Consider the following 25,698-nt stretch of genomic DNA (forward strand, 5'->3'; position numbering starts at 1 on the left):
TAAATATTCACTTTTTAAAAAATTGGACCGTCTTACCCACCAGCCAAACCTCCTACTGTGCATGCTGTCCAGCAGCAGTAGGGTGTAGCAGAACTCTAGGCCCTGTGCATATGTGCTCTTATCTGACCCCTTCCTCTCTTGGTCCATATCTTTCACTTTTTCCCCATCATAAGGGGCCCTGTGTAGTCAGTCCCCCAATCTCCACCCCCACCCCCGACTATGATGACCATGAAGCAAAAAATTACAATATATGCATTGAGTTAAAATGTTGGGGAAAAAAACAGTGTATAAGATTGTTTATTATAAGAACACTCGGGGTTTCTCAAGAAACTCGAGAGCACTCAGGGTAGCCTTCGAGTGTTTTTACTCATTAATTCTCTAAGCTGGTGTGTAATTTTGCTGCAGGCTTAAAATGCATTTTGAATGTTTATTTATTTTATTATGTTCCAGTTATTATTTCTTCTGTTGTGTTTGATTTTGACGATGCCTTCACAAAGCTGTAAATGTGTGTAAATTCCTACCAGATGATGCAATTATTATTTCTATCTACTTAAAGAGAAAAAAATAGTGGTGAGTGTGAGGAGGTATAAATGCATGAGAAATTGGAAATATCCCATGAGCCTGTGTAAAGATGAGTGCTTGCTAAGGGTGCCAGGGGTAGCTCAGTGGTTAAGGCATTGGACTACGGTTCGGAAGATCCCAGGTTCAAACCCCACAACCACCAAGTTGCCACTGTTGGGCCCTTAAACAAGGCCCTTAACCCTCAGATGTATAATGAGATTTTAAAAAATGTAAGTCGCTCTGGATAAGAGCGTCTGCCAAATATGTAAATGTATGATTCTCACGCTCAAGGTGTAACAGTTGGAAGCTCTGCCATTTTTCTATTTGGTGTCACAATAGAATATCTTGTGTCACACCTATTCATTACAGTAAAGGTATTTTCATTTGTTAATTATCAAGTGTCCTGATAGTTTAGGGTTTAAAGCGGGTGTGGAGTGTTCTCTATAGCTACACTAGCTAGTTGCTAGGCTAGGCATTAACAGTGAAGCCACAGCAAAGTGGAATAACAAGGAATCCCAAACGCAACAGGCATCTAGCATTCTTAGTTATTAGAGACTGTGCCAAAAAGTTTCTAGGGCTTTAATCTTTAATTACAGCTTTGTTTATACATGGATCATCCTTCTCAGTCTCTCTCAGATCCCTCTGGGTGTGTGCAGGGTCAGGTTACCAGGCATCACTAATCCAGTTTAAGGCTTAAATTGCCCTGTTGTTCTTGCAGAAGTTTTCTGTTTTAGTTTCAACTTTTCGTTGGCTTTAGAACAATGCTTTATGTTGTTTGTTTATTTCTATTGATAACAAAAAAATCCATTCACAGACAAAAGGTCAGTGTGGAAAGTACAGAAAGTCCCTTATGACGGTTGCCCCAGTGACATTTTTCCAGTGGGATGGTTGTCCTAGAGACAAAACCCAGCGAAATGCTTGGATCCTATTTCTGTTGCTCTCGCTGTGAAAAAGGCTCGGGTGGTTTCTCTCACTGCAGTAGCCTTTGTTTGGACAAGTTTGAGGAGGAAGTCACCTACCGACTGCCTGGCGTCTCGCCACTCGCCTGGCTAAAGGTCATTATCCATTTACTTGGCAAAAAGGTAACTACCTACTCACCTATAAAGGGAGCAAGTCAACACTTACCTGGGTACAAGCCACCAGAATTGGGTTTGGATAAAGGCTGAGAGTCACTGCTCTGGTTACAGACCACTACCACTTGCATCATTAAATATAACTCACCTAATTAAAGGCTAATATACACTTGCTGACAGTAAGGCCACTAGACACTCACCTGGTTTAAAGTTAAAGTCTCACTTTGTCATTTGAATATCAGCACAAGAAAGCACTTTAAACAGGCTTGTCGGTCAGTAACAAGCAAATTATACAGTTATTGTATATAATCAGCAGTTAAATAACTTTTTAGTAGATAGTGAACTTTTAAAGACAGTTCACTATCTACTTACTAATGCCTTTATGCTGGGATCCTAGTTTATTTTCTGATTATCTATCGGCTAAAAGGCACCAGTTTAATATCATTAGTGTTAATAAGCAGGTTATTTATTAACACAGGGCAGTGAACCTACCTATTTGCCAGGGTAGTGGAACTGATCTAACATTGTTGTTCCTTATTATGTATAATAAAGTGTCACTACACTTCTGCAAGTCATTCTGCATCACAATGATGTTATATGTCACATGCAGAATATTGTACCAATAAATAAGTTTCACTACAGCATTTAGATGTGCACAAGGGCTAACATGCTACAGGATGTTGTCTGGACAGAAAGACATTACAGACAGAAAAATTTAGACAGCTTTAAAGACTTTAAAGCTTTAAAGCTTTTTTTTTCTTCTTCTAACTCTTGTGTGCCTTGTGTCCTTAAAATTGTATATTATTGTAAATTGTATGGGAATGGCTTGATAAGTTGAAAAACAATTACTAAAACCATCCCTTCTGTAACCCCCCTGCCCCCCCCCCAACATACTCCTTAGATTAATAAATTAATAAAGCTGTGTATTTTGTAAAATTTGTCATAAAAAATTAAATATTAAAACTCTCTACGATGATCATCTACAAACTTAAATAACGGCAGTTAGCCAATCAAAAATCAATATTGTAACACACAGCTGACATGATCATGCATGTGTCATTTTTCATGCTGTTTGCATTTACGCAACAGCCAAGAGAACAGTTCAAGCACTGCTTTGACATTTTTCAATGGTCCTGAACTCAAGGTATGATACTCACAAATCCTCTCAGTGGAGACACAATGAAAATGAAGGATTCATACGGGACTTTTTTAAAATAACTGACAGCTTTAATGGTTATAAAAGACGCATTCTTTACCCAATTTGTGTTTCATTCCCAATTTTAAAAAAGAGGTTTTTTTATCCTTTAGAATATGGATTTTCTAACAAATAGAGATACTTCTCATAATTATCCAGCAGATATTTGGGAGCAAACATGTGCTCTTTAGGGTGTGCATAAGGATAGCTCGATACTGATCCATCAAACCAGCCACCAGTTCTTATTAATTTCTTAATGTAACTCAGTTTCCGCTTCTCCTCATAGTCCCCCCAGCGAGGAAAATCTCCGTTTTGTGCCGAGATCAGTTTATAATAAATCCCATCTGGTGTAAAGCACCATGAACAATGCCATCCTGCATAGTGAACTGGACTTCCAATAGACCAATGCATTAGAACATGTCCTGAGTTCCTTTCATACTCTCGGAAACCTGGCATGGAGTAATAATCTCGTCGTCGTAGCAGAATCCCATCCCCTCTGTATACCTTAAGAAACATGCCTATGGTGCATCCAGATAAAATGTCCAGTGTTCCCGGTTGCCTCCAGAAAAATCCATACAAGGACTTCCGCATGTGAATCCCAAAGGGTTCTGTCCAGCCATCATAGAATTTGAGAAAAAGAATTCCTTCCCGGAGCGGAATCTCATCTGCGTCATCCAGAACAAACACATCATCATGTCTTAGACCCTGAACCCTAATCAATCCGTTTTTGGACAAAAAGGTCCGCAGGTAATCATCTGCGATCCAGCCATCTGCACGGCCACCCTTGGGAAAATGGTCCAGAAAGATGTACAGGATCTTGTGCTTTATGTAATCAAAGGTTCCGTTGAGGAGGAGTCGAAGAAAATTCAGAGGTTTGGCCTCACCATATGCCGTGTAGTTTGACTCGCACACCAGAAAGAGATCCACAGCATCAGCAAGTTCATAAAATCTGGCATGCAGCAGGTCAAACTCATGATTGATGTTGATCGCATTAATAATACGACGTGGTACCATCCTGGGCTTAAGATGGGATTTGGTTGGAAGATTTGAGTGTTGCACTACTGTTGGAACGCCACAGTTGGGGCCATGCCAACCTTGTCGGCAAACACAATTTGATATCTCAGGCTTTGATACTTCTCTGTAATCTTGAGGACCAGTTTTATTTTTTACATGATGGGGTTCAGCCACAAAAGCATCTTGAGGTGTTTTTAATCTTAAATCTGTCCCTTCAATGAAGCACAGCTCTCCTCTCTCAGTGTGAATGAAGTAGGACGTGAGATCATCCTGCAGGATGTACAGTCTTGTGTGAAGACCTGAGAGATTCAGCTGAAGCAAATCTTCTTTTGCGTGGTTCTGCAAGGAGAAGCAAAATTAATATATATATAAATATCCAAATTCCAACGTCTAGTAATGGTAAATCCAGGTTCTTTACTTTACAAAGACACTACAAAGAAAAGCTCTAGGTCAATACGGGCCAGAACCACCAGACTGTCCCACAGCCTTTTTACTACTGCTGTGAGGCTGCTGAATGATTAGTCACCCCCTTCTTTGACCTTGCTCCCATCTATTCTTACATATTACACTTCACTATTACAATAACTGTGACCTGGACTTTGCATTGATGCAGCACACACAATGCATACATTCTTCTTGTGGTTCGTGTCCCTCCCCAACACTCCCCTTTCCTCTATATCCTACTTGACATAGCCATTATGGTCGCTGCATTTCTGCACTATGGTTGCCCTCCGAGAAGATGACGCCTAATGATATCTCATTGTTATTTATACTTATACATACAGTCAGGCCCATAAATCTTGAAACAAAGATGTTTTAAAGTCAAGACAAAGGTGTAGCATTAACCATTCAGGAATTACAGCCATTTCCATACATACACATTTGCGTTGGGTCATAAATAATGTGAAAAATAGCTGACAAGTCCATAACTAATCAAGCTGATAAAAGGCCTGAATGTGGTTCTGAGCATTATATTTCCATTTGGTAGCTGTACACTCAAGCTCTCAACATGAGATACAAAGAGATGCAAGGAAAGGATGCCATCAACAGCCTAAAAAAACATCAGAAATATAACACAAGCATTGACTTCAGGTAGTCGTTCGCTACCCATGATGGTAGGTTTGCTTTAATTTCATGGTACTTTAATGATTATTTTTTTACCTTCCTATAATTTGCATGCACCCTTATTGCCTTCTGCTTATCTGTGCCATAGACCAGGGGTTCACTTGGTGTTCCTTGCCAGAGGAAGCCGGTAAATTCTGCCAGTCGTGAGCTGTACGTGGACAGTCTCTGCAGCAGAGCTTCCTGATGGAGAGTTTTGAAGCAGTACAACAGAGACAGCAAACAAACACTGATGGTGCAGAGCAGTAAGCGCCGGTGCCTTCTTACTTTCATCCTGAGGGAGAAAGTGAGAGAGAGAGGTAGAGAGAGAGAGGGAGAGAGAGAGATCATTAGACAGTACACTTTCCATCTAGGATACCTGTAAACGATTTGCAAAAAAAAAAAACACACTGAAGCCAACACCACACACACACAGATTTCCTGAGCAAAGTTCCTCAGAGTTCTTAGTGCTGATGATCCAATAAAGCATTGGCCTGCAGTATGACACTGTTTCACACAGCACACTGCGCTCATCTCACACCACTGCATTCTGACATTTCCAACCTGAATTAATGAAGGCTGACATGTTTGGAAATACAAAAAAAACACTACTTTTAACTGGTAAAAACTAGCTCTGTTCTCAGCAACCTGTTTCAGTGCATGTTCCCTACGGGCAATGCTTTGTGGGTAATGCAGTCCAAACTGAAAAACGCTGGAATATAGAGCCTGAGCCTGTTTTCCTAAGTAGTTTTTGGTTTGATTTAAGTACGGAACCTACGCGGAAGTTTGTAATATCGCCTGACGATAACGCAGAAATTAAAAGAATGGACATGCATCGACTCGATTTGTCTTTCTCATCACTGCATGGGCATGAATTAACGGGCTGTTATGCTGCCACGAGCAACAACAGCAAAAGCGGAGAAGCTTACTGAGAGAGATACGGACGCGATGTGTTTACTGATGTGTTTACATGACTTCTTAATCTTTGACAGACATCGTTATAAACCATCTAACATTACAAAGGTAAGCATAATATAGTTTTCCAACTACGTACACAGTTTGCAACTAGACAATCACCTTAATGCATTGTTTATTATAAACGGCGATTAGGGATTATATAGAGACGGATGTACATAGAGAAGAAGCCATAACCATGTTCTATGAGAGTATAAGTTAACTTACACTCCGCATTCATCGTGATTATTAGAAAAGGCGATCTGCAAAGAGTCATAGTAAAATAAATTACTCACTGAGCCTGGTGAAGATGAAGCAGGAACACGAAGCGTTAGTACAGATCCATTTTTTAGGAGCAGCTTCCTAGTAAAACCTGCTTTATATTGACCCGCGTTTATAAAGCAGTCTGGTGAAAAATGATTAGCGCAAACATGAACGCATTTAGGTAAATCGGCGGGGACGTTAGCTTCAAAAACAAAATTCAGCCACTGCCTCCTCAGTGGCTCAGATATCTAACCCTAGGTAGGTACCCTAGGTCACTAACCCTAGGTAGTGAATGACGACTGCTGTGTTCGCTATTACACCCAACAACTGTACACAACACTCGCTTAGGCGCCATTTTGCTCCAGCGGCAAAAAACAATGGCCGACAGCTTCTTCTCACTCGGGGCGGGTCTTTGCTAAAACACCAGTGTCAATCAAGTAGTGTAGGAGCGGCCTCTTGTGGTGTGGCGTCACAGTGACAGGCATTTGCGATTGGCCTGATTTCAGAAGAGGCATGTTATTGTAATAAATAAAAAGAAAACCACTGTGCGGCTCTTTATCATCGTAGAGTGGTTGTGTACGCACTCTCCTAACACACAGTTCAGTCCAAACAGCTTAAAAAAGTGCATGTAGGCCTGTATGACCCCTTTAAGTATAAGTGTATAAGAAATATAAGTGTTTCCAAACTGCTGCTCTTGCTGTATCAAAGTTTGATGGTACACCACATGGTGAAGGAACAAACTCACTGGGTTCTTCCAGAGACACAAGCTAAGGGATGCTCTTGATTATCTAGTGCCTGTAATGGACAGAGGAGAGACAATAAACCCTCCCACCCTTGCACCTAAGTTGTGTTACCCAGTGTCTCTTCCAGAAAACAGCAGTAACCCAGAATATAAATGGCCTGCCTCACAAATTCGAGATATTTGCAGGATATGTGAACACCGGCTATAATAAGTTCAGGACGTCCAGGAGTGGTTTAAAACTTGTTTGCTTCAATGGGAAGCCAAGTGTGGATAGTTTACACGTTAGTTTTTTTGTTTGCGGTGATTTTGTTTTTTGAAGTTCGTGCAAGATTTAGTGAGGACATAACATTACGGGTCCCGAGAGTGTTAGCAGGGACGGTAGCAAGAAGAAAAGGGAGCCGCTTTAGTTCGGTTTTTAAAGCAGCCGATGCCAAGACGAATCATAAATTTAGGGTTAAGTTAGGTTTAATGTCTATTTATGTCACATTTTACTTCCTATTGCCATCTCAGAAAGTTTTATTCTTACCACTGTCACCCTCGGCATGTTCATCAGGGACTATCTGACCATTTTGATTTTGACGCATTTATAGTAATCAAACTATAAATATGACATCCAGCTAGAACAATAGTAAATAATAACGTATTTACAATTAACAGCAGAATTTGGTACTCTAAAGGACAACTTTCTTCTTTTTTCCAGAGTTTTTTTTTCCAGAAAGTCTTTATATTGTATTTAGGCTTTGGCTACAATGCCGCTTTTCTTCTTCAGGTCCTACCGACTACTAATTCTCAAATGTCCTAGTACATACAAGAGCTCTCTCTCTCTCTCACTCTCTCACACAAACACACCTGATGATAAAAGGCAAGGGTGTGTTGTCAAACATAAAAATAACAGATTCTTTTTTGACAAAGGATAGGTAAATTGATCCTCCAGTTTTTTTTCCCTTACTCGATTATTTCTATCATTTATCTGTTTACACTTCAGGTTCTAAGTAATGTTTATCTAATCTAGTCAGTTTCCAGAACTTGATGGCATTCTGCAAATCAGATTTCTTCACTTTCCCTTTTTTTATTGTCATGTCAAATTTTATAGCGACTAAATGATTTGTCAACGCATTGCTTAATAGCCCTTGGATGTCGGGCTATTTCTAGACATGGCTTCAACAAAACGGCATGAAAATATCTTGTGATTCATGTGTAAATACCTACTGGCTCACTTACATTTCTCCTCGCTACTATAACCTGTCCCTTTATATGTTTATTCAAGTCTTGTCTACGCATGATTGTGTTATATCATGCCCAGGTTCACCAAACACAAAGAAAGAGAACGAGGAAGTCAACCTTCATAACATGCCTAATGTTAGTGATATTTGAGAGGAAATGTTAAAAACACCTGCAGTCCAGAGGACGAGATCAGTGTGTGCTGTGTGCATACGGAAACACCAGAGGAAACAGATGCTGTTTAGAATATCGCATTCTAAACAGCGCATATTAGATGCGAACCATGCCTGAGTTCACCATACCATGTGTGTGTGTGTGTGTGTGTGTGAAAGCAGCCTTAAATACACACAATCAACTCACTTTGCATGTGAAATTTGCCAACAAATAAATGTTAACCTAGTTGAATTAAAGCTGGTTCTTTGATGAAACCATGCTGCAAGTAACTGCATTCTATGTTCATGATCTTCATCTTAACTGTATTGCCTTACTGTGTTTGTTAACACAGTTAGCTTTATTCAGGTAGTTTGTTATTGGTTAACATTTCAGGCTGATTAGTCTGACTCGTAGCATGACTTAATGATTGCGTAATACTTTGTCATTAACTTGTAGTAAAAGCACCAATCTTATTTACAGCTTTATTGTGCAGTAATCATGTTAAAAACAAAGCTAATCCCATCGGTGTAATGTATCTTGAAACATTCAAAGCTGTATTTAAAATCCGCACAACAACACAGCAATATCTAAATTGTTTAAGGAAATGCACTCTAGGTGTCAGCAGTTCTACAGTCTGAAAATGTTTTATTTTGTTGTTGTTGTTGTTGTTGTTGAATATTTTGAATTTTGCAGGTGTAGAAAATACAGGTATTCAGGTATTGAGTATGCTAATTTCTCTGTGGTATGAGTGAAATATGAGGCATGGAATAAAGTGATAAAGTGTGTGTCAGCAGCCGTGTTATTGTCCATGTTTTAAAGTGCAAGTTAATCCTCATTAAGTGCACAGGCTTTAATCTAGTAACCTTACCGTATACTAACATGTTAGAAAATGCTTTTTTGTTAATCATTTTATATGGCATTTGAGCAAAGTATATATATATATATATATATATATATATATATATATATATATATATGGCATTTCGGTGGGTACCGTGGTAGTGCTGTGGTATGTATCACCGTACTTTGGGGGGTTCCATGGTACTTATTTGGTTTCCAGAGTAACTACCAAAGTTTAGCAGGTATCTTATATGGTATGTTTGTACATACTGTACAATTTTGTATATCTTAATACATACTACAGGTATAGTATAGTAGAAAAAAGGTATAGAACCTTAAGAAAAAATTATGTTTGTTAAAAAAAATTAATAAACATTTTTTTTTTTTTAGCCTTTTTTTATGTTTTATCTGATCTTTGTTTTTTAATGAATACATGTTTGGGGAAAATAACTGTGACCTAAGTGACATGGTAACTTCACTGACCTTGATTCACAACATAAAAATTACAACAATGAAAAAACATTAAATTCAAAATGAAAGATAAAGATCGATAAAGATCAATAAAGAGCAAAAAAAAAAAGAATAAGGTTTTAATTTGCAAGTATTTCAAGGCATTACAACATACACCTTTTAACATAAGCTAGTGGATTTGGAAAAACTAAACACTTAAACAAATAAAGCATCAAGATTGTAACAATAAAGCCACCTAGTCATAAAGCCACCAACTGTTAATTTACAAAACAATAAAACTGAATTACAGAGAGAGAGAGGGACAGAGAGAGAAATCCACACCCTTACACCGGATATGGCGTAACTGTTAAGCCTGGCCTGACTCTGATAATTATTATCCAAGTGAACCGACAAGTTCAACATTACTATACTAATGTAAAAAAAAAAAAAAAAAACTCTGTGCAACAGCTTAAGTTCATTTTCTTACTCATCCTTTTCACGATCATTTGCATTTTTCGTTGTTTGCATGTCCTGCACTTTTGCTCTTTTGTGATGCGTAAAGCCTTTAAATCAGCTTCCCAAAATCTGGGAAAAGATATCATTTCTGACGCTCACTGAACTTAGAATGCGTTCTGTTCAGCAGCGTTAGCTCATTCCATCTGATAAGGACAGGTATGTGTGTGTTTATACAGAGTCAGCCAAAAAAATTTATACACACATCAGGGACAAGAAAAATAGTATAATGTATATTATATTTATATACTATGAATAATATTATCATATTATTATCATAATATTATCATTTATATCAATATATAATATATAGCAATACATTTTATATAAAAAGTGATTTATTCCTCTTACAGCTATGTGTTTTTACCCCTTACATGCTGACACTGTAGACTCCTTCAACAAAAGTTGCAAAAACACATTCCTCCTTACAAGAAACCTGTTTATGTGGTGTGTGCGCTGGACACGTCCCTGTGAATGCACTGTTGCTATAGAAACTATAATGTTTCAGAGAGTAAGTGCAGTAATATAAACCTGCGTTACTGTCCTAGTTGCTGTTGTATAGAAATAATCAACACCATTTGACCAATCGGGGTCTCGAGAGAGCTTGTGTCTCTCAGGTCGGTGTGTGAGGCATTGAGTCAACACACTGTTTTTTTTGCACTGTGTTGGTGATAAAATCATAAAAGCCTCTGTCTAACCAACACCCATGCATATCATGTGATAATGACATTGTGTGTTCAAACAAACATGTGTATCTGATCTTTGTCCTCATGACCAAGTGATAAGCAGGAGGTAATACAGACAGAAATGCCACATGTAACTTGTGCAGTGAGATACATTTTAGGTCCAAACCTCCAAGGAGAAGTTTGTCCTGGTTGTGTTTTCCCCAGGTTGTGAGCGCTTCATTAAGGTTTGCTTAGACGAGCATCTACTGCACATGACTCACAATGATTACACACAACAACCGACATAAAAAGGGGAGATACTTTCACAAAATTTCAACATTTCGCTTTTAAATCCTTTTGTAAGCTGAATAGATTTTAAACACAAACACGGTTTTGTGTAGATCAGTGACCTGAACGTTCAGTTTTAGTTCCTACACCATGTAAAAGTGTAATATGCCAGAGAGCTCCCGAACTTTAACGCCCAATTGACTTCCTGTCCCATTTCTCATTCTTGTTAGTGACACAACGATCATTGAAAACGATGATAGTGCATGTTTTCTTTTTAATACTTCCTCATACTCGCAGCACAGAGTTTAATAAAGAAAAAAAAAAAAAGCGACTTGCTTTTGAAAAATGCCAAGGGAAAGGAAGTTTTTAAAATACCTCGGATGCAGTTTGATTCACGTAGTTAATGTCCCGGTGCTGTTTTGCTCTATATCACTACACGCGGAACGCCTCACATCAAATCGATGGTTCAGTCAGAACTAACTAACACAGGAATAGCATGTGTGCCGTGTTCACTATAACCACCTGGATGCGAGGGTTTTTATTACAGGCCTAAAGGAAGCAATAACATATGTAAATCCAGATTGACTGATATTTCCTGATAGCGTTCAGGTCGCTTTCTGCCCTGGGTGATTACAGAGAATTAAATGCGATTAAATAAATACACTTTCATAAGGTGTCCAGATCTTCATCTCAACCATAAAGTTATAGTTGCTGCAGGGTGGTCTGGAGAGATGTTCGGTACAAATACATCTCGAATACGAGAGCTGTTTTAGAGAATCATTTGATATCTAAATGTTGCTCACAGACCCTTAGAGGGCAGTGTAACATACAAACAGGAAAACACTTTCTGCCTTCTTTAGCTAACAGGTTATGTATCATTTTAGTGCTCTTAAAATCGGTTAAAAACATTTATGATACATAAATATATAAATATATACGTGTGGGGAGATTTGAAACATGTCCTCACACTCAGGCACAACTTTATCTTCAGCTGTGTTTGGCCCGAATGGCAGGAAATCAAGGCGCCTAAACACGAGTTAACAAAGAGAGGTCAAGTCAGTAAGGGAGATTTTGGTGTTTCGTACATATTAAACCTAAACTGCTCAGCCCTAAGGAACATATTTATATTAACATCATTAATAATGTAAGTAATAAATAACCTTTTAGAAGTACAGTAAATTAACTTGTAAAGTAGCGGAGTCCAAACAGAAACCTTTTCATATACACAGTCACACTAGAAATGAAATATGCTCAGTTTCACAAGCCACTAAAGGAGAAAAAAAAAGTGTTAGCAGGTTAGACCCGTGCATCCGTTTGCACCCTCTTTTTGAGTGTAGTACCAACATTCTCACATATCTCAGATATCGTTAACCTCTGTCTGTATCGGTTCTCTAACATTCTTAGCCACACTGCAATCTTACTCTTTATCGCTCTCTCACAGACATGCACACACACACACACACACACACACACACTCTTTTCCTGCCGTCTCTTTTATAACACACAAGCATGTTGCAGGATACATCCAATGTTCATTTTAAACTGTTTTTTATAGCTGTTGCACCTGACTGCACAGCGCGATCCTGAGCAAAACTAAGAGAAAGTTAGCCAGAAGGCTGTGTCAGTTATGTGTTGTGTTTTATAAAGCATTGGTTTTTCTACACACACTTTGCCCTGAACTGGCACACCACCCACACACAGAAGGAGGTAAAGTAGTAAAACTTTCCTACCTGGCCAGGTGTGGGTGCAGCCTTCCAACGTCCCCGGTCTTACCATCCACATCGCCTGCAGTGCAACTCAACACACTCTGACACACCGCAACACACTGCAACACTGTTAGGCGTGTGCACAAACAGCAAGAGTGTGTGAGAAAGAAGGACAGGGGAAAGAGATGTGGGCGGAGACAAAGTTCTTACTTCTTTTTTTTTACTTGTCTTTCTCTCTCCAGCACACTCCCACAAACACACATACACAATCTGTATACCAAACTTGTACGCTTTTTTGTACTTCTGTCTCAAACTTCTTTAATTATTAATGAATAAAAATTTTATAGGCTAAAAAAAACTTTACACAGAATATTAATATACCATTTGAAAGCAAAGAAATAAAGACCAATCCACAAGTCAAAGACAATCAAGTTAAACGAGTTTGTTGTTTTACAAAAGTTGTTTTACAAGTTAGCCACAGTAAAATATTCTAACAGTGCAAACATTTTAAAGTTATACGTCCGTGCAGCGCCTGATCCTTGACAACCGACAGATAACTAGTCACCGACTTGCAGAAGAGACGCATCTGTCTGTGGGAACTGTACACACCAATCATTCACCAACACCACTTGTACAACACGGGAACCCGGCTGGGAATTATCGTCACATCCTCCCGTACAGTCCTGACCTCGGTCCAAACCATTTCCACAAGGAGTTCCTGTGAAGCCTGCATTTCAGATGCAAAGCAGGAAGTTTGATAAAGAAAACTTTTGACCTTGATGGTATCCAAGCAGTTGTGGAATACTGGGGTTAGTGCGTTAGTGCACCAGGGGGTTATGTAGAGAAATAAAGCCAGTGTTATTCTGCACAATCAAATCCTGCTTTGACTAGAACGCCCCTCGTATTATTATTTGTAAATTATTTGTACTTCATTCCTTGGTAGTTCTATGAAGGTAAACGTAAAAAATACCGACTCGCGAAAGACACCTTTACATAAACTCCAGATTTCCATACATGGAAAAGAGATCTGTCTGATGGAAGAAAATTTGCATCTTGTCACTCGAAGACTGTATGAGAAAAAGCAACTCCATGGATCCTTCAGTCTCTGATTGATATACTGCGACAGAATACGGGCCGTGGAACGTTCATTCCTATGAGACTGCAGCTTTGTCCAGTTGGATATTTATCCTGTTTAAACACACCTCACATGTGCTTGACATTGATGTGTTCACTCAGGTGTGCTGGAGTGTGGAAAATGACCCTCTGAAATTTGCACCTCCAGTAGGAACAGTTGTATTTTGTATGAGACATGGTTTGGAGAAACCACAAAGCCTAGGTGAACACTTGCTCCCTTACCAACCTGTTTTATTTCTCTTTTTGTAAAAAAAAATTTAATTATTTATATTCATTGGAGATTCATTGCAAACTTATATATACCTTATACTTCTCCAGTCTTATATAAGCCTGTTCTTACATTTTCAAGAGTTCTCTATGAAAGAGCTGGTACTACACAGTGTTGTGTATAAAGTAACGCGTTAGAGTACTTGGATTATTTTTTTAATGTAACAAGTAATCTAACGTGTTAGGTCCGCCAAGTACTCAGTTATTTAGTTATATTTTTTAAAAAAGTAATTCGTTATTCAGACAATTTATATAATCCGTGAGCCAGACAGCAGTTATTCCCAATCCGTTAGTGTGTGTGTGTGTGTGTGTGTGTCATCTTACAAGCCCCGCCCCGATAACCCACCCTCTTCTGTTATTCCTGCTGTTATACCCCTATCTCACCTATGCAGTTTGACTATGTGAGGACCAACATGGAAACCTTATCACAGCACCAAAACTTGCGGTGAATCATGATGAAGGTACTTACGGCCACCGCGTGAAGCCGCTTAGGTGAGATAGGGGTATTAGTAGTTAACAGATTATGGACCAAACTTGGCTGAGTGATGATGGTGGAATAATTATAAATGTCTTGACCAAAACAACATGCATGAGGAATCAGAAAGGAGTTTTCATTTTCTGCAATGGAAAAGTACTCGAACTAGTTACTTTTATTAGAAAGTAACGCTGTAATGTAACTGATTACTTTTTAAAGTAATTTTGTAATGTAATTAGTTACTTTAAAGTTTTTTTTTATTTAAATTTTTACTTTAAAGTAACGTCCCTCAACACTGGTAGTACATAAACCATACTGGAGCGTAGAGATTATATTTGGCGTAGTGATTATGCTTCAAAACTTTCCACACAAAATATTAAACATTAATTTTTTTTTGCCCTTGTGGCAGTCACTCGCTTAACACCATGTCTCACTGTGAGTCTAAAACTGTGTAGGTGAGATAGGGGTGTTAATATGAACCTGCAATACTGTCAGAGGTGCCGTTATAGAGAATTCATCAACACCTTTTGACCTAGCAGAATGCAGAACCCAACATTAGTGTATTACTAGGGTATGGTGGCTTACTGGTTAGCATTTCGCCTTATACCTACATGGTCGAGGGTTCGGTTCCCACCTGTGTGCATAATTTGCGTGTTCTCCGCTTGCTTGTTGGGTTTCCTCTGGGTACTCTGGTTTCCTCTGGGTACTCCCAATATTCAAAAAACATGCAGATTAGGCTAATTGGTGTTTCAAAATTGCCTGAATAAATACAGTAATAATTTACCATCCCAAGCCGTGTTTTCCTCTACGGTTGCTTTTTCTTCTCTCTACAGGACATTTAGCTGCATTTACGTCATTATTTTTGTTTAAAAATTAATACATTTTATTGTTTTGTTATAGTTTAGATTTAAAACAAAGAAAAAAGTATATATTGCTACAAAAAAATCCATAAAGAATATTGCAGAGGATATTTGCGGGGGTTTCTTTTTATAAGTTAGGTACTAAGGAAAAATCCACAAATTACGGAGGCCGCGATCTCTGAACCGTGACTTTGCAGGGGTCGACTGTAACTCAGTACAGTAGAGTCACTGCTCTTATATGGTAGGATGTATAGTATTTGCACATCATATAATCATAATTCATTCTGGGTTTTATCTTAGTTTTATTATTTTGGGTCTTTGCTCCACATGTAGGGTGAATAGTGGTAAAGTGGGACACTTTCTGAAAATGGTTGTTAAATATGATGTGCCACACCCCGGAAGTGATGTCATAGCCACAGATTTTTTTTTTTTATCACATACTTGCTAATGATGAACTCATTGTTGATTTTTAGTAATAAAAACATATCCATGCAAACATATAAATTATTAAGCTTGACTGTCCCACTTTACCCATTGTCCCACTTTACCACTATTCACCCTAGTATACCATACCTAGTCTTGTTGTGTAAGAGGGCACGCTCCATGCGCCACATCTCCTGTATTTGACATCAGAGTGTAAATGTACACCATCAGAACTTTTTTTTCCAGGTTTCTGATTGGCCCACATGGCTTTACAGTTAGGGATATATCACCGCCTGTTGATCTGGCATGCACTTGACTCGCGGTTTTCTTAAGAACAACCTTTCTTTTTTCCAAAGAAACCTCCATTTAAAACCTCCAGGCTAAAAGTTATTTGTATCTTAGACAAATGGCAGCAGTTTTACTGTAAAACTAGAGACAATGACCTGAAGGACATTAGAAGAGTGTGACATATTCAATCATTTAACCCTAAAAGACATTTACACACTTTAGGATGGACTCTGACATACTTCAGAGCCTCGTGCTATCTTTTATAATGTAGATATTTTTCTTGCTGAATCCGTATTTCTCTTGTCCCTTATCTCTGAAGTCTTACCATAATATAAAGAGAAACAGAAACCACTGCAAACAACATGGCAGTCCATCAATTTATTTGTAAATTCTCAAACACACACCAGTCCTTTAATACACTTCCTTTCAAAAGTTCCAAAGTTACTTCAGTCTTTCCTTATTTTTATTACCTTTTATACTGTTTAAAAAATGCTAAAGGCATCCGGAATATGCATGAACCTCCTTTGAACAGTTGATATTGAGCTGTATCTGCTACTTCTCCATTGTAAAGTCTTCAAAACGGCTCTAATCTGAGGTGCTGTTTGTTAATTGGTGATTTCTAAGGCTCACTCTTACTCACTTATCATTCTTACCGCTTTATCCTGTATTCAGGGTCTCCTATCCCAGGAGACTTACTGTAGGGCACGAGGCAGGATACGCCCTGGACAGGGTGCCAATCCATCACAGGAAACACACATACACGCTCATTCACACCCTATGGGCAATTTTGGAACGCCAAATAGCCTTTTCTGCAGTACTTTGCACTGTGGGAGGAAACCATAGAACCCAGAGAAAACCCACCAAGCACGGGGAGAACATGCAAACTCCATGCACACAGCAACGGGAATCAAGCCTGGCCAGGAATCAAACCCAGACCCTGGAGATGCAAGGCGACAGTGCTAACCAGTACACCACCATGCCGCCCATTTCTGAGGCTGGTAACTTTAAATGAGCTTACAGAGTTTTGGTCTTGCTTTCCTGGGAAGGTTTTTATGAGAGCCAGTTTCATCATAGTGCTTGGTGGGTTTTGCAAATGCACTTGGCAATACTGTTCTTGCAAAAAACTGTTTAAGAGCAGCTGACCTTTGTGTCTTGAAATAACAACTGTTGTTATTGTTGCTTAATTCCCTAAAGCCAAATGTGTTATTTCATAATCATCTTGAAATCTCCAGTATTGTTCTATAATGTAGAAAATATATCCAAACCTTTGACTGGTCTACTGTATGTGCACGCACTTGCCTGTTGTTCTTAGGACATTCCTTATATGGTCACGTTTTCCTGTTTTTTATTTCCACGGTAGGTGATATCCCTAACCTGTCACTTGATGCCCCTCGCCTCTTGTTTGCATTTGTATTTCAAGGGTGTGTTTTCTTCCACCTTTCTTTTCTATTTTCTAAAAAAAGTATTGTTAAAACCTGGATTCCCGACATACCCATCATCTTTATCACTGAACTAAAAACACAAGCAGTTTTAAATCCTAATTAAAATTGTACCTACTCACAGACAGAAGTTTGAAAATTTTGAAGTGGTTTTCGCCTTCTTTTTGATCCTCCTCATAGTGTGATCTGATTTCCTTTATATTTCCCTGCGCTGTGGTCGAGGTTTCACTTGATGTTATTATAAAGCGCTTGCTGTACGATATGCGGGTGACCTGCCTAGTTACAGACTGCCTAACAGATGGCATAAGTGTGATAGGAGTTAAGCATGGCTGACTGGTGACTCACTGTAAACACACCTGATTTACTATCTAAACCCACATACACCCAGGTATGACACGAGGCGTTAAGATCATAAAGGAACAAGTCACAACAGGAACAAAGTTAAATAAAAAGAGAAAGAAAAATAATGAGGACCAGTAAGTCATTAGCCTTTTTAATGGCATTCTCAGATTTACAGCAAAACATTACACGCGCAATTATTAACCAGAGTAAACCAATTGATTTGCACAGTGTGTACACGTACATAAACACAAGTCTCATAAAACACAAACTACATTAGAATCTTTCCATTTGTTTCAGTCCTTTTTCCACCAGAAAGAGGATAAACATAATATCTGTCCGTCCTTCTGGCCGATCGCTGCACGGCAGTGATTAACGTCGAACCAATAGGAACTCAACGATCCATTGTGTTATCCTCCTGAGGCGGAGCTTGGAAACAAGCTGCTCGCAATCGCTCACAAAACTCCACCTCCTCCTGGTAAGAGAGAGAGAGAGAGAGACAGAGAGATCTTTGTGATACTGATCATTCCTTTAAAACTACAGGTAGCTATAAATACATTTCAGTTAAACATCAGTTACAGAGCAGCAGTCCGTGTGTCATCATGATGTAGTCACAATTATGGGATCTGGTGACAAACATCCTTCCTTCAACGATATTGCCAAAAGTATTCGATCATCTGACAGAGGAGCATGATTCGTCCCACCTCAAGTCTCAGCATCCACCGACCCCACTCTTTCATTTTAAGTGGCTAACATTTTGTGGCTGAATTACTGTCGTTCACAATCGCTTAAAAAAGTCTAACAGTTGCCTGTGGAATAATTTATTAGAGAGGAAATTTCACGACTAGACTTACTGCACAGGTGGCGTCCTATGACGATACCACACTGGAGTTCAGTACACCGGTTCCAACCCGGTCTCTCAGATCATCAGACAAATTTCTGCTGACCGTACCTAAAACCAAATGCAATCTCAGAACTGATCAGGCTTTCTTTGTGGCTGCACCCAAACTGTAAAATGAACCTAAACTTGACTATACATGAGGCCACCCATCACTGAGGGTGTTCAAATCACGTCTGAAAAATCCTATGTTTTCTTTGCCATTTAAACCAATAAAATATGTTGATTTTATATAATGGATTTGGATTTAAGATGTGTGTGCGTGATGTGACTTTTATTTAGGTCTTTTTATATTATTTTATTATTTACGTGAAGCACCTTGGGGCACTTATTGTTGCGCCTGGAAGTGAATGTAACCCATGAATCCAATGACTTGAAAAGGAAAGTGAATACTTTTGGCAATAGTGTATGTGTTTTTTCAAACAATTTACGTTATGTCTGTTCCTTTCTGCTTGTCCCATTGAAACTACCCTGCCCTCGATCTTCCGGAAAAATTAAGTGCAACTTCAGTGTAACATGTGTAACTTGTTTCTGCATTCATCCATTAATTTATTCATTCCTTTATTCATTCTCTATTGCACTTATTCTGTAAACAGGATAACGGAAAGTCTGAATCGTGTTCCAGAAGATTTATGCACGCAGCAGGGTACACTTTGGAAGGGTGCCAATCCATCATATGTTAAAATGCTCTTCCTCAACTACAGTTCTGCATTTAATACCATAATTCCCTCCACACTCACCACCAAGCTGCAGCACCTGGGAGTTAGCTCATCTATGTGTCAGTGGATCTCCAACTTTCTAACTGGCAGACCACAGGCAGTAAGGATGGGCGGACACGTCTCAGCCTCCATCACTCTCAGCACTGGAGCCCCCCAGGGTTGTGTTCTGAGCCCCCGCTGTACTCTTTGTATGCACATGACTGTGTGGCCACTACCAACTCCACCGCCATCATCAAGTTTGCTGACAACACCGTCGTGGTGGGCCTGATCTCTGATAACAACGAGACGGCCTACCTGAAGGAGATTAGGAATCTGGAAAACTGGTGCCAGAGAAACAACCTCCTTCTAAACGTCAGTAAGACAAAGGAGTTGATAGTGGACTTCAGCACAAAGCAGGAGAGGAACTACCAGACCCCCGTCATCAACGAGAGCCCAGTGGAGAGAGTGGACAGCTTCAAATACCTCAGTGTTCACATCACGCAGGTCCTGTCACATCAACACCGTGGTAAAAAAGTCGGAAGAGAGACTTCCAACTGCCCTCCAAGGTGCTCAGGAACTTTTACTCCTGCACCATAGAGAGCATCCTGATGGGAAACATTTCAACCTAGTTCGGGAACAGCACCATGCAGGACAGACGAGCTCTACAGAGGGTTGTGCGATCAGCGGAGCGCACCATCCACACAGAGCTCCCTGACCTGCACTCAATCTACAGCAGGCGGTGCTGGACCAAGGCCAAGATGATCGTGGAGGACCTCAGCCATCCCAACAATGGACTGTTCTCTCTGTTGAGGTCAGGAAAGCGATTCCGCTCCCTGAAGGCCAACACAGAAAGACTGTGTATATTGTGTATTTTTGTGTACAGTTATTTTATCTTTAACTTTTATTTGTATATTTTTATTTTATTCTTTCCCACTTAAACTTACCCTTTATTTTAATTTCCCTATTTATTTCCTATTCTTATTCATATTCTTTTATTCTTAGGTCACGTCTAAGCATTTCACTGCATATTGTTCTGTGTATGACTGTGTATGTGACAAATAAAATTTTATTGAATTTTATTTGATTTGATCACACATTCAATCACTCCAGGAAATTTGAGAACGCCTGTTAATTAAGTCTGTGGGAGGTACCCGGAAAACCCAAAGGAAACCCACCAAACATGGAGAACTTGCAAACTCGCACAGCACACAAACACACACACACCGAGGCAGGAATCAAATCCTCCACCCTGGATGTGCGAGGCGACAGTACTTACCACTACTCCACTGTGCCAACTCTGTGCAAATCGCTTATTTTCTTTAAAGAACTGTGCAAGTCCACCTCGTCTATTATAATCTCCATCTGATGCTAAATGTTCTGAAACTCTCAGTTTCTCTACAAAAAGGAACAAAAAAAAGAAAGAGAAAACTACAAGTACAAGACAGCTGTGGAAAGAGAAAAAGACTGTGCTCCCTTTTTTCTGTTTTTTTTTTTTCACAAGCGATACCTCTTTTTTTTTTATCTTCTGGTTGCGTTGATGCTGATGGTAAAAAGTCATTACTGGTCCTATTTCGAAAGAGTCCACAGAACCAAGAGCGTTACTCTCTTTCTTTAACGCAGTACCAGATCCAGTATTGTTTCCCCTCACTTCCACAGCGCCATGCTTCCTCCCCCTCTGTACCTGCATCAACCATGTTCAGCAACCTTCTGAACGCCTCCAAACATCTCCATCATTATCATACCAGCTTCCTCGATTTTTTTTTTTAATAAGTCTTCTACCTGACCACTACGTTGCTCTACTCAACATTCTTTAAAGTCGTACCAGTGCTCTTGGTCACCACACTGGACCAGCACTCCTTAGTACCACAGGAGAGTTCTCCACAGGTACGGCGTCGTCTTCTGAGAGTGCACCATCATTCCGTCCACTTCCCACACAAGATCAGGAGCTCAGTTTCTGATGCCAGTTCATCCTCAAGTCGGTCTTGGACAAACCCGCGGTAGCTTGAATATTAGCCACCCCCACTGGTTTTTTCTTACTTGAAATTAGAGCCGAAGGTGTCATCAGATGATGGAAGAAACTGATAACTCAGTCACAGCTGTTGAAACCTCCTCTAAAAGTTACAACAATACTGAAAACCGGCTTGTCACGCCCGAACAAACATGGAAAGTGCCCGTAACGACCAGGTGGCAAATCCACAAGGCATCTCAATCTGACAACCGTACTTTCTGAGGAGTGCTGAGGTAGCGCCCTCTGACTGGCCGTGTTTTCTAGGAGATGTCTGGACAGGGATCTGTGTGATGGTTACGAGTTCTTACCAGGGCCCAATCGGAGCCTTAGAGGAAGGGTTTGAGGGGTCACTGCTTATTTATTTTATTTAAAAGTAAGACACATTTAATGTTTAACTAAAGCATCCTGTTAGTTTTATTACGTGGCGTCTTGTTTCTACACTCCAACACTAAGTCTTTACTGATCTTTATTTATTTGGCAAATAAACGTTTTATCGGTTTGTGGATGTGTCATCAGATAGCATCTTTCTAAATACAGTTGACACAAGCAGCTAATCTTCTCACATGACTTACAGAGCAAACCTGGAGCCTGGAGTTCGTTGGACAGACTCTTTAATCTTAAGACTGATTCGTTTTCTTTCTTCCCCTTTTAAGTCTGTTTTTGTTCCTGCTGTGTGTGTAACTGTCTGGTCCTGCTGTTGTTGAGTCAGCTCGTTGCAAGTTCAGAATGTCTGCGCGCTGAAATGAAGGCCTTCTGACTAGTTATGAAACAGGAAGTGGTAAGTAGTCATAATAAGGAGGAGATGAGTGTACATACCTGGCTCTCCTCTCGACCCTGCAGGTCGCTTATCCTCTGGTTCAACAGATCTTCCAAACCCAGAGAGGGTTCTCTACAGTCACACACACCACGCTCACTGTCCCCTACCAGACTGCAAACACACACACACTTGTTTAACAGAAGGATTTAGAAATTCCTGTAGATATCACCATGTACACTATGAAAACTGAGTAATACTGAGAGACAGAAAGGGTGCAGTAACTTGCACTGACCAGCAGAGGACGCCAAGGACATGTTCATGTACAGAGGAGTGTGGAGAACGCAGCACTGCTACCAACTGTTGTACCATCCCCATAGACAGGACTGTATCTGTGACAGAGGACGATGTTAGAAATATAAATGACTGTCTTTGTGTCGGACAGACAAACTCAGGATGGAGAGAGACAAAGACAAAGAGGACGCACAGAGACAGGCAGACACACGCGGACGCACAGAGACAGGCGGATGCACAGAGACAGTGAGACACAGGCAGAGACGAGCAGTCAGACAGACCTCTGTGCTCGGGGTGACTGGTCAGTAAGTTGAGCAGCAGGAAGGCTGATTTGGTTCGCAGCTTGTCGCACTCTGACTGCATCCCTCTCATCAGCACCGAGAACCCGTCATGTGACAGGAACTCACTCAGTCCCGCTTCCTGTTCCCGCACGAGGCCTGCAGGACAAATGCGAGAAGTCAGGTTTTTATACAGCCAACTAAACTTTTTATACTGTCTGTGTGTAAGTGAGAGAGACTCACAGGACACTGCATAGAGTGCTTTGACGCGCACGGTGGTGTGTGCGTCATGGTCGGTGAGCTGCAACAGTGTGTGTAGCGCCCCCTGCTGGAGCAGGTACAGCTGTACCTCGGGCATGTTCTGAGCGCAGCAGGCCAACAGCTCAGCCGCCCGCCACCGCACACCTGCCTCGCTGTGACACACACACCGAGACACACACACGTCCAGCCCGCCCAGCTTCATCAGGTCTAAAACACACACACACAATATAACTATTTTTCACACACACTCGGGCAGATTTAAACTTCCTTTCTCACACACACACACACACACACACCTCTTGCATTGTCCATGTTGTCACACAGGTCACACAGCGCCTCGAGCGCCACCTCTTTCTCGTCCTCGTCCTCTTCGTCCTCTCGTCTTTCTGTGTCATCCTTCAGGAGCACTGATACACACCGCTTCATCTGCTCCACCTCGTCCAGCTGACCCTTACACACCTCGGACAGAGCGGCCTGCAGGAACTCCATCCTCTACACACACACACACACACACACACACACGTGTGTATAACCAAATCTGACAGAAACAGAAAAATACTATTAGATATTAATTTATTAACATAATAAAGGGTATCACCTCCTGAGACATGGGCTGTGAGGGGGCGGGGCCATCGGAGGCGGAGCCTGCATCAACAGCCAATCGCAGGACTCCCTGCAAATTCTGAGGGTGACGTCGGTTTCCTTCTGCCATCTACGCACAGGGGAGAGAAAAATAAAAGAAACACGAAATGTATCTTTTGTGTCCATAATTGTCCTCGATTAAATTCCGATAAATTAACACGTGACTCAATAACAGGCTGTCTGATTATTCCAACTGTCCCACGTTTTAATCTTTAATCAGGTTTAATTCGCACTTTTTACTCTGTCCATCACCGTGAAGCACGCGCACACGCAATAAGGTGTCTATTTATGATTTAAACAGTATTATAAGAGGTCTATAACACTTACCGTGACTCTGCGCTGGGTGTTAGAGTGTGTCTGAGGGTGTAGTTACTCTGAGCAGAGCGCCATCACACCGCTAATAAACGCCTGAGTACCGTTAATCTCGAACTTTCTCACAGATTCTGGAACACACGAGCAACCGCCATCACTGGAAGCGTACTGCGCATGCGCGCTAGCTCGCTCGCTCCACGCATGCGCAGTACCTGTGCACGCGGCGGAACTAATAAAATACATTCATTCGAAAAATAAAAATAGAAGAATAGAATCAAAATACACGTACTATAAATATTATATATTTAATATAATTTATAAATAAAACTGTTTGTAAATTAACTTTTGTAAAATATACACACAGAGTCAGACAATAAAGGTATGTCACATTTTAAGAAAAGAAAAACTTGTATGATAATATTATAATAACAATATGATAATATTAGTAATTTTTTTGCTGAAGTATGTACAAATATTTTGGCTGATTTTATATGTAGGTTTATTATTACATTTCACATCAGTATCAAATATATATAAACTACTAAATCAGAAGTCAAATCTCAGTGTTTAAAACTGACAGAACATTAAATTTAAAAAACTGTTGTAAAACTAAATTATTTAAAAAATAGTTTACTGTCTTTGTCTTTAGCCATTATCTTTTTTTCTGTCTATTTATCTATCTATCTATCTAGTCTCCTCCATTAGTTTTTACTTATTATTTCTTTAATAAAACATTATTATATTATTCTCATGTCACTTAACATAGCTGAACAAAACACACAGCCCCAGGAGCATCATAAAATGAACATACATTAAGCAAGGCACACAACAGCCCCCCCCCAAAAAAAAAAAAAAGTGAAAGACATATACATTTTGAAAGAAAGAAAAAAAAAACACAATAAATAAACAATTTACACAAAGGGGTCCTGTCACTCATCTTCCAACAAACCAATAAATAAACGTCAATTATTATTATTATTATTACAGCAAATTTATGAACTGATTAAATGACTAAAAATTGGAAATCAAATTTAAATATATGACTAAAAGATTATTAAAATATATAACAATAAAGATACACTTAATAAAAGTTAAAAAAAAAACAATAAAGTTATACAGGGTAATGTTTTTTTTATTAATTTGGTGTTTTTTCTGAATTTCACATTTGTAGCAGAAGATTATTTTATAATGTTTAAACCAGAAGATTTAGTAAAAAAAAAAAAAATCTTTAAACTATTTACAACTTTATTGTAGTCACTATTTATTTATTTATCCATTTACTCTTCAACATTTGGAATATATAAATTATTTTATATACAGAAGCCATGTTTGATATTATTTAACATTTTCTAAAAGCAGAACATTAAATAAAACATATTTATATTTACAATTTGCAATTTTATTTACATATTTTTTCTGAAATATTTGCTCTGTTTATTTGCTCTGTTTATTTCTCACGTCACTGTTTATTTCTTTTTATTATTCTTATTAATCTCTACAAGTTGGCCAAAATGTTCTATTTTTTCCAATGAAAACTATTAAGGTAAAAATGATACATTTTGCGGTGCCTTATTGACGTGTCGCACGT

General features: G+C 39.5%; 2 protein-coding genes across 2 annotated transcripts; both read right to left on the reverse strand.

Annotated features, from left to right (window-relative positions):
* Window positions 1–2,839: 2,839 nt before the first annotated feature.
* Window positions 2,840–12,921, reverse strand: mgat3a (beta-1,4-mannosyl-glycoprotein 4-beta-N-acetylglucosaminyltransferase a). Its single transcript, XM_053490264.1, has 3 exons — window positions 12,765–12,921; window positions 5,005–5,239; window positions 2,840–4,182 (listed from the first exon to the last, which is right to left on the reverse strand). The coding sequence occupies exons 2-3, from the start codon at window positions 5,236–5,238 to the stop codon at window positions 2,932–2,934; spliced, it is 1,485 nt and encodes a 494-aa protein (XP_053346239.1). The 5' UTR covers window position 5,239; window positions 12,765–12,921; the 3' UTR covers window positions 2,840–2,931.
* Window positions 12,922–18,103: 5,182 nt separating this feature from the next.
* hspbp1 (HSPA (heat shock 70kDa) binding protein, cytoplasmic cochaperone 1) lies at window positions 18,104–24,301 on the reverse strand. The gene is made up of 8 exons (XM_053490281.1): window positions 24,126–24,301; window positions 23,755–23,868; window positions 23,453–23,648; window positions 23,139–23,363; window positions 22,899–23,054; window positions 22,619–22,715; window positions 22,386–22,497; window positions 18,104–18,440 (listed from the first exon to the last, which is right to left on the reverse strand). Exons 2-8 carry the CDS (start codon window positions 23,866–23,868, stop codon window positions 18,360–18,362), a joined length of 981 nt encoding a protein of 326 aa, XP_053346256.1. The 5' UTR covers window positions 24,126–24,301; the 3' UTR covers window positions 18,104–18,359.
* Window positions 24,302–25,698: the final 1,397 nt, after the last annotated feature.

Source organism: Clarias gariepinus, chromosome 28 (genome assembly GCF_024256425.1).
Source record: "Clarias gariepinus isolate MV-2021 ecotype Netherlands chromosome 28, CGAR_prim_01v2, whole genome shotgun sequence".
NCBI classification, from domain to species: Eukaryota; Metazoa; Chordata; class Actinopteri; order Siluriformes; family Clariidae; genus Clarias; species Clarias gariepinus.

Coding starts and splice junctions, on each gene's coding strand:
- mgat3a (XM_053490264.1), bottom strand. CDS start 5,238: ATGAAAGTAAGAAGGCACCGGCGCTTACTGCTCTGCACCATCAGTGTT. Junction 4,183..5,004: donor TGCATGCAAATTATAGGAAG/GTAAAAAAATAA, acceptor TTCTCCTTGCAG/AACCACGCAAAAGAAGATTT.
- hspbp1 (XM_053490281.1), bottom strand. CDS start 23,868: ATGGCAGAAGGAAACCGACGTCACCCTCAGAATTTGCAGGGAGTCCTG. Junction 23,055..23,138: donor AGCACTCTATGCAGTGTCCT/GTGAGTCTCTCT, acceptor TTTGTCCTGCAG/GCCTCGTGCGGGAACAGGAA. Junction 22,716..22,898: donor CAGTCACCCCGAGCACAGAG/GTCTGTCTGACT, acceptor CCTCTGTCACAG/ATACAGTCCTGTCTATGGGG.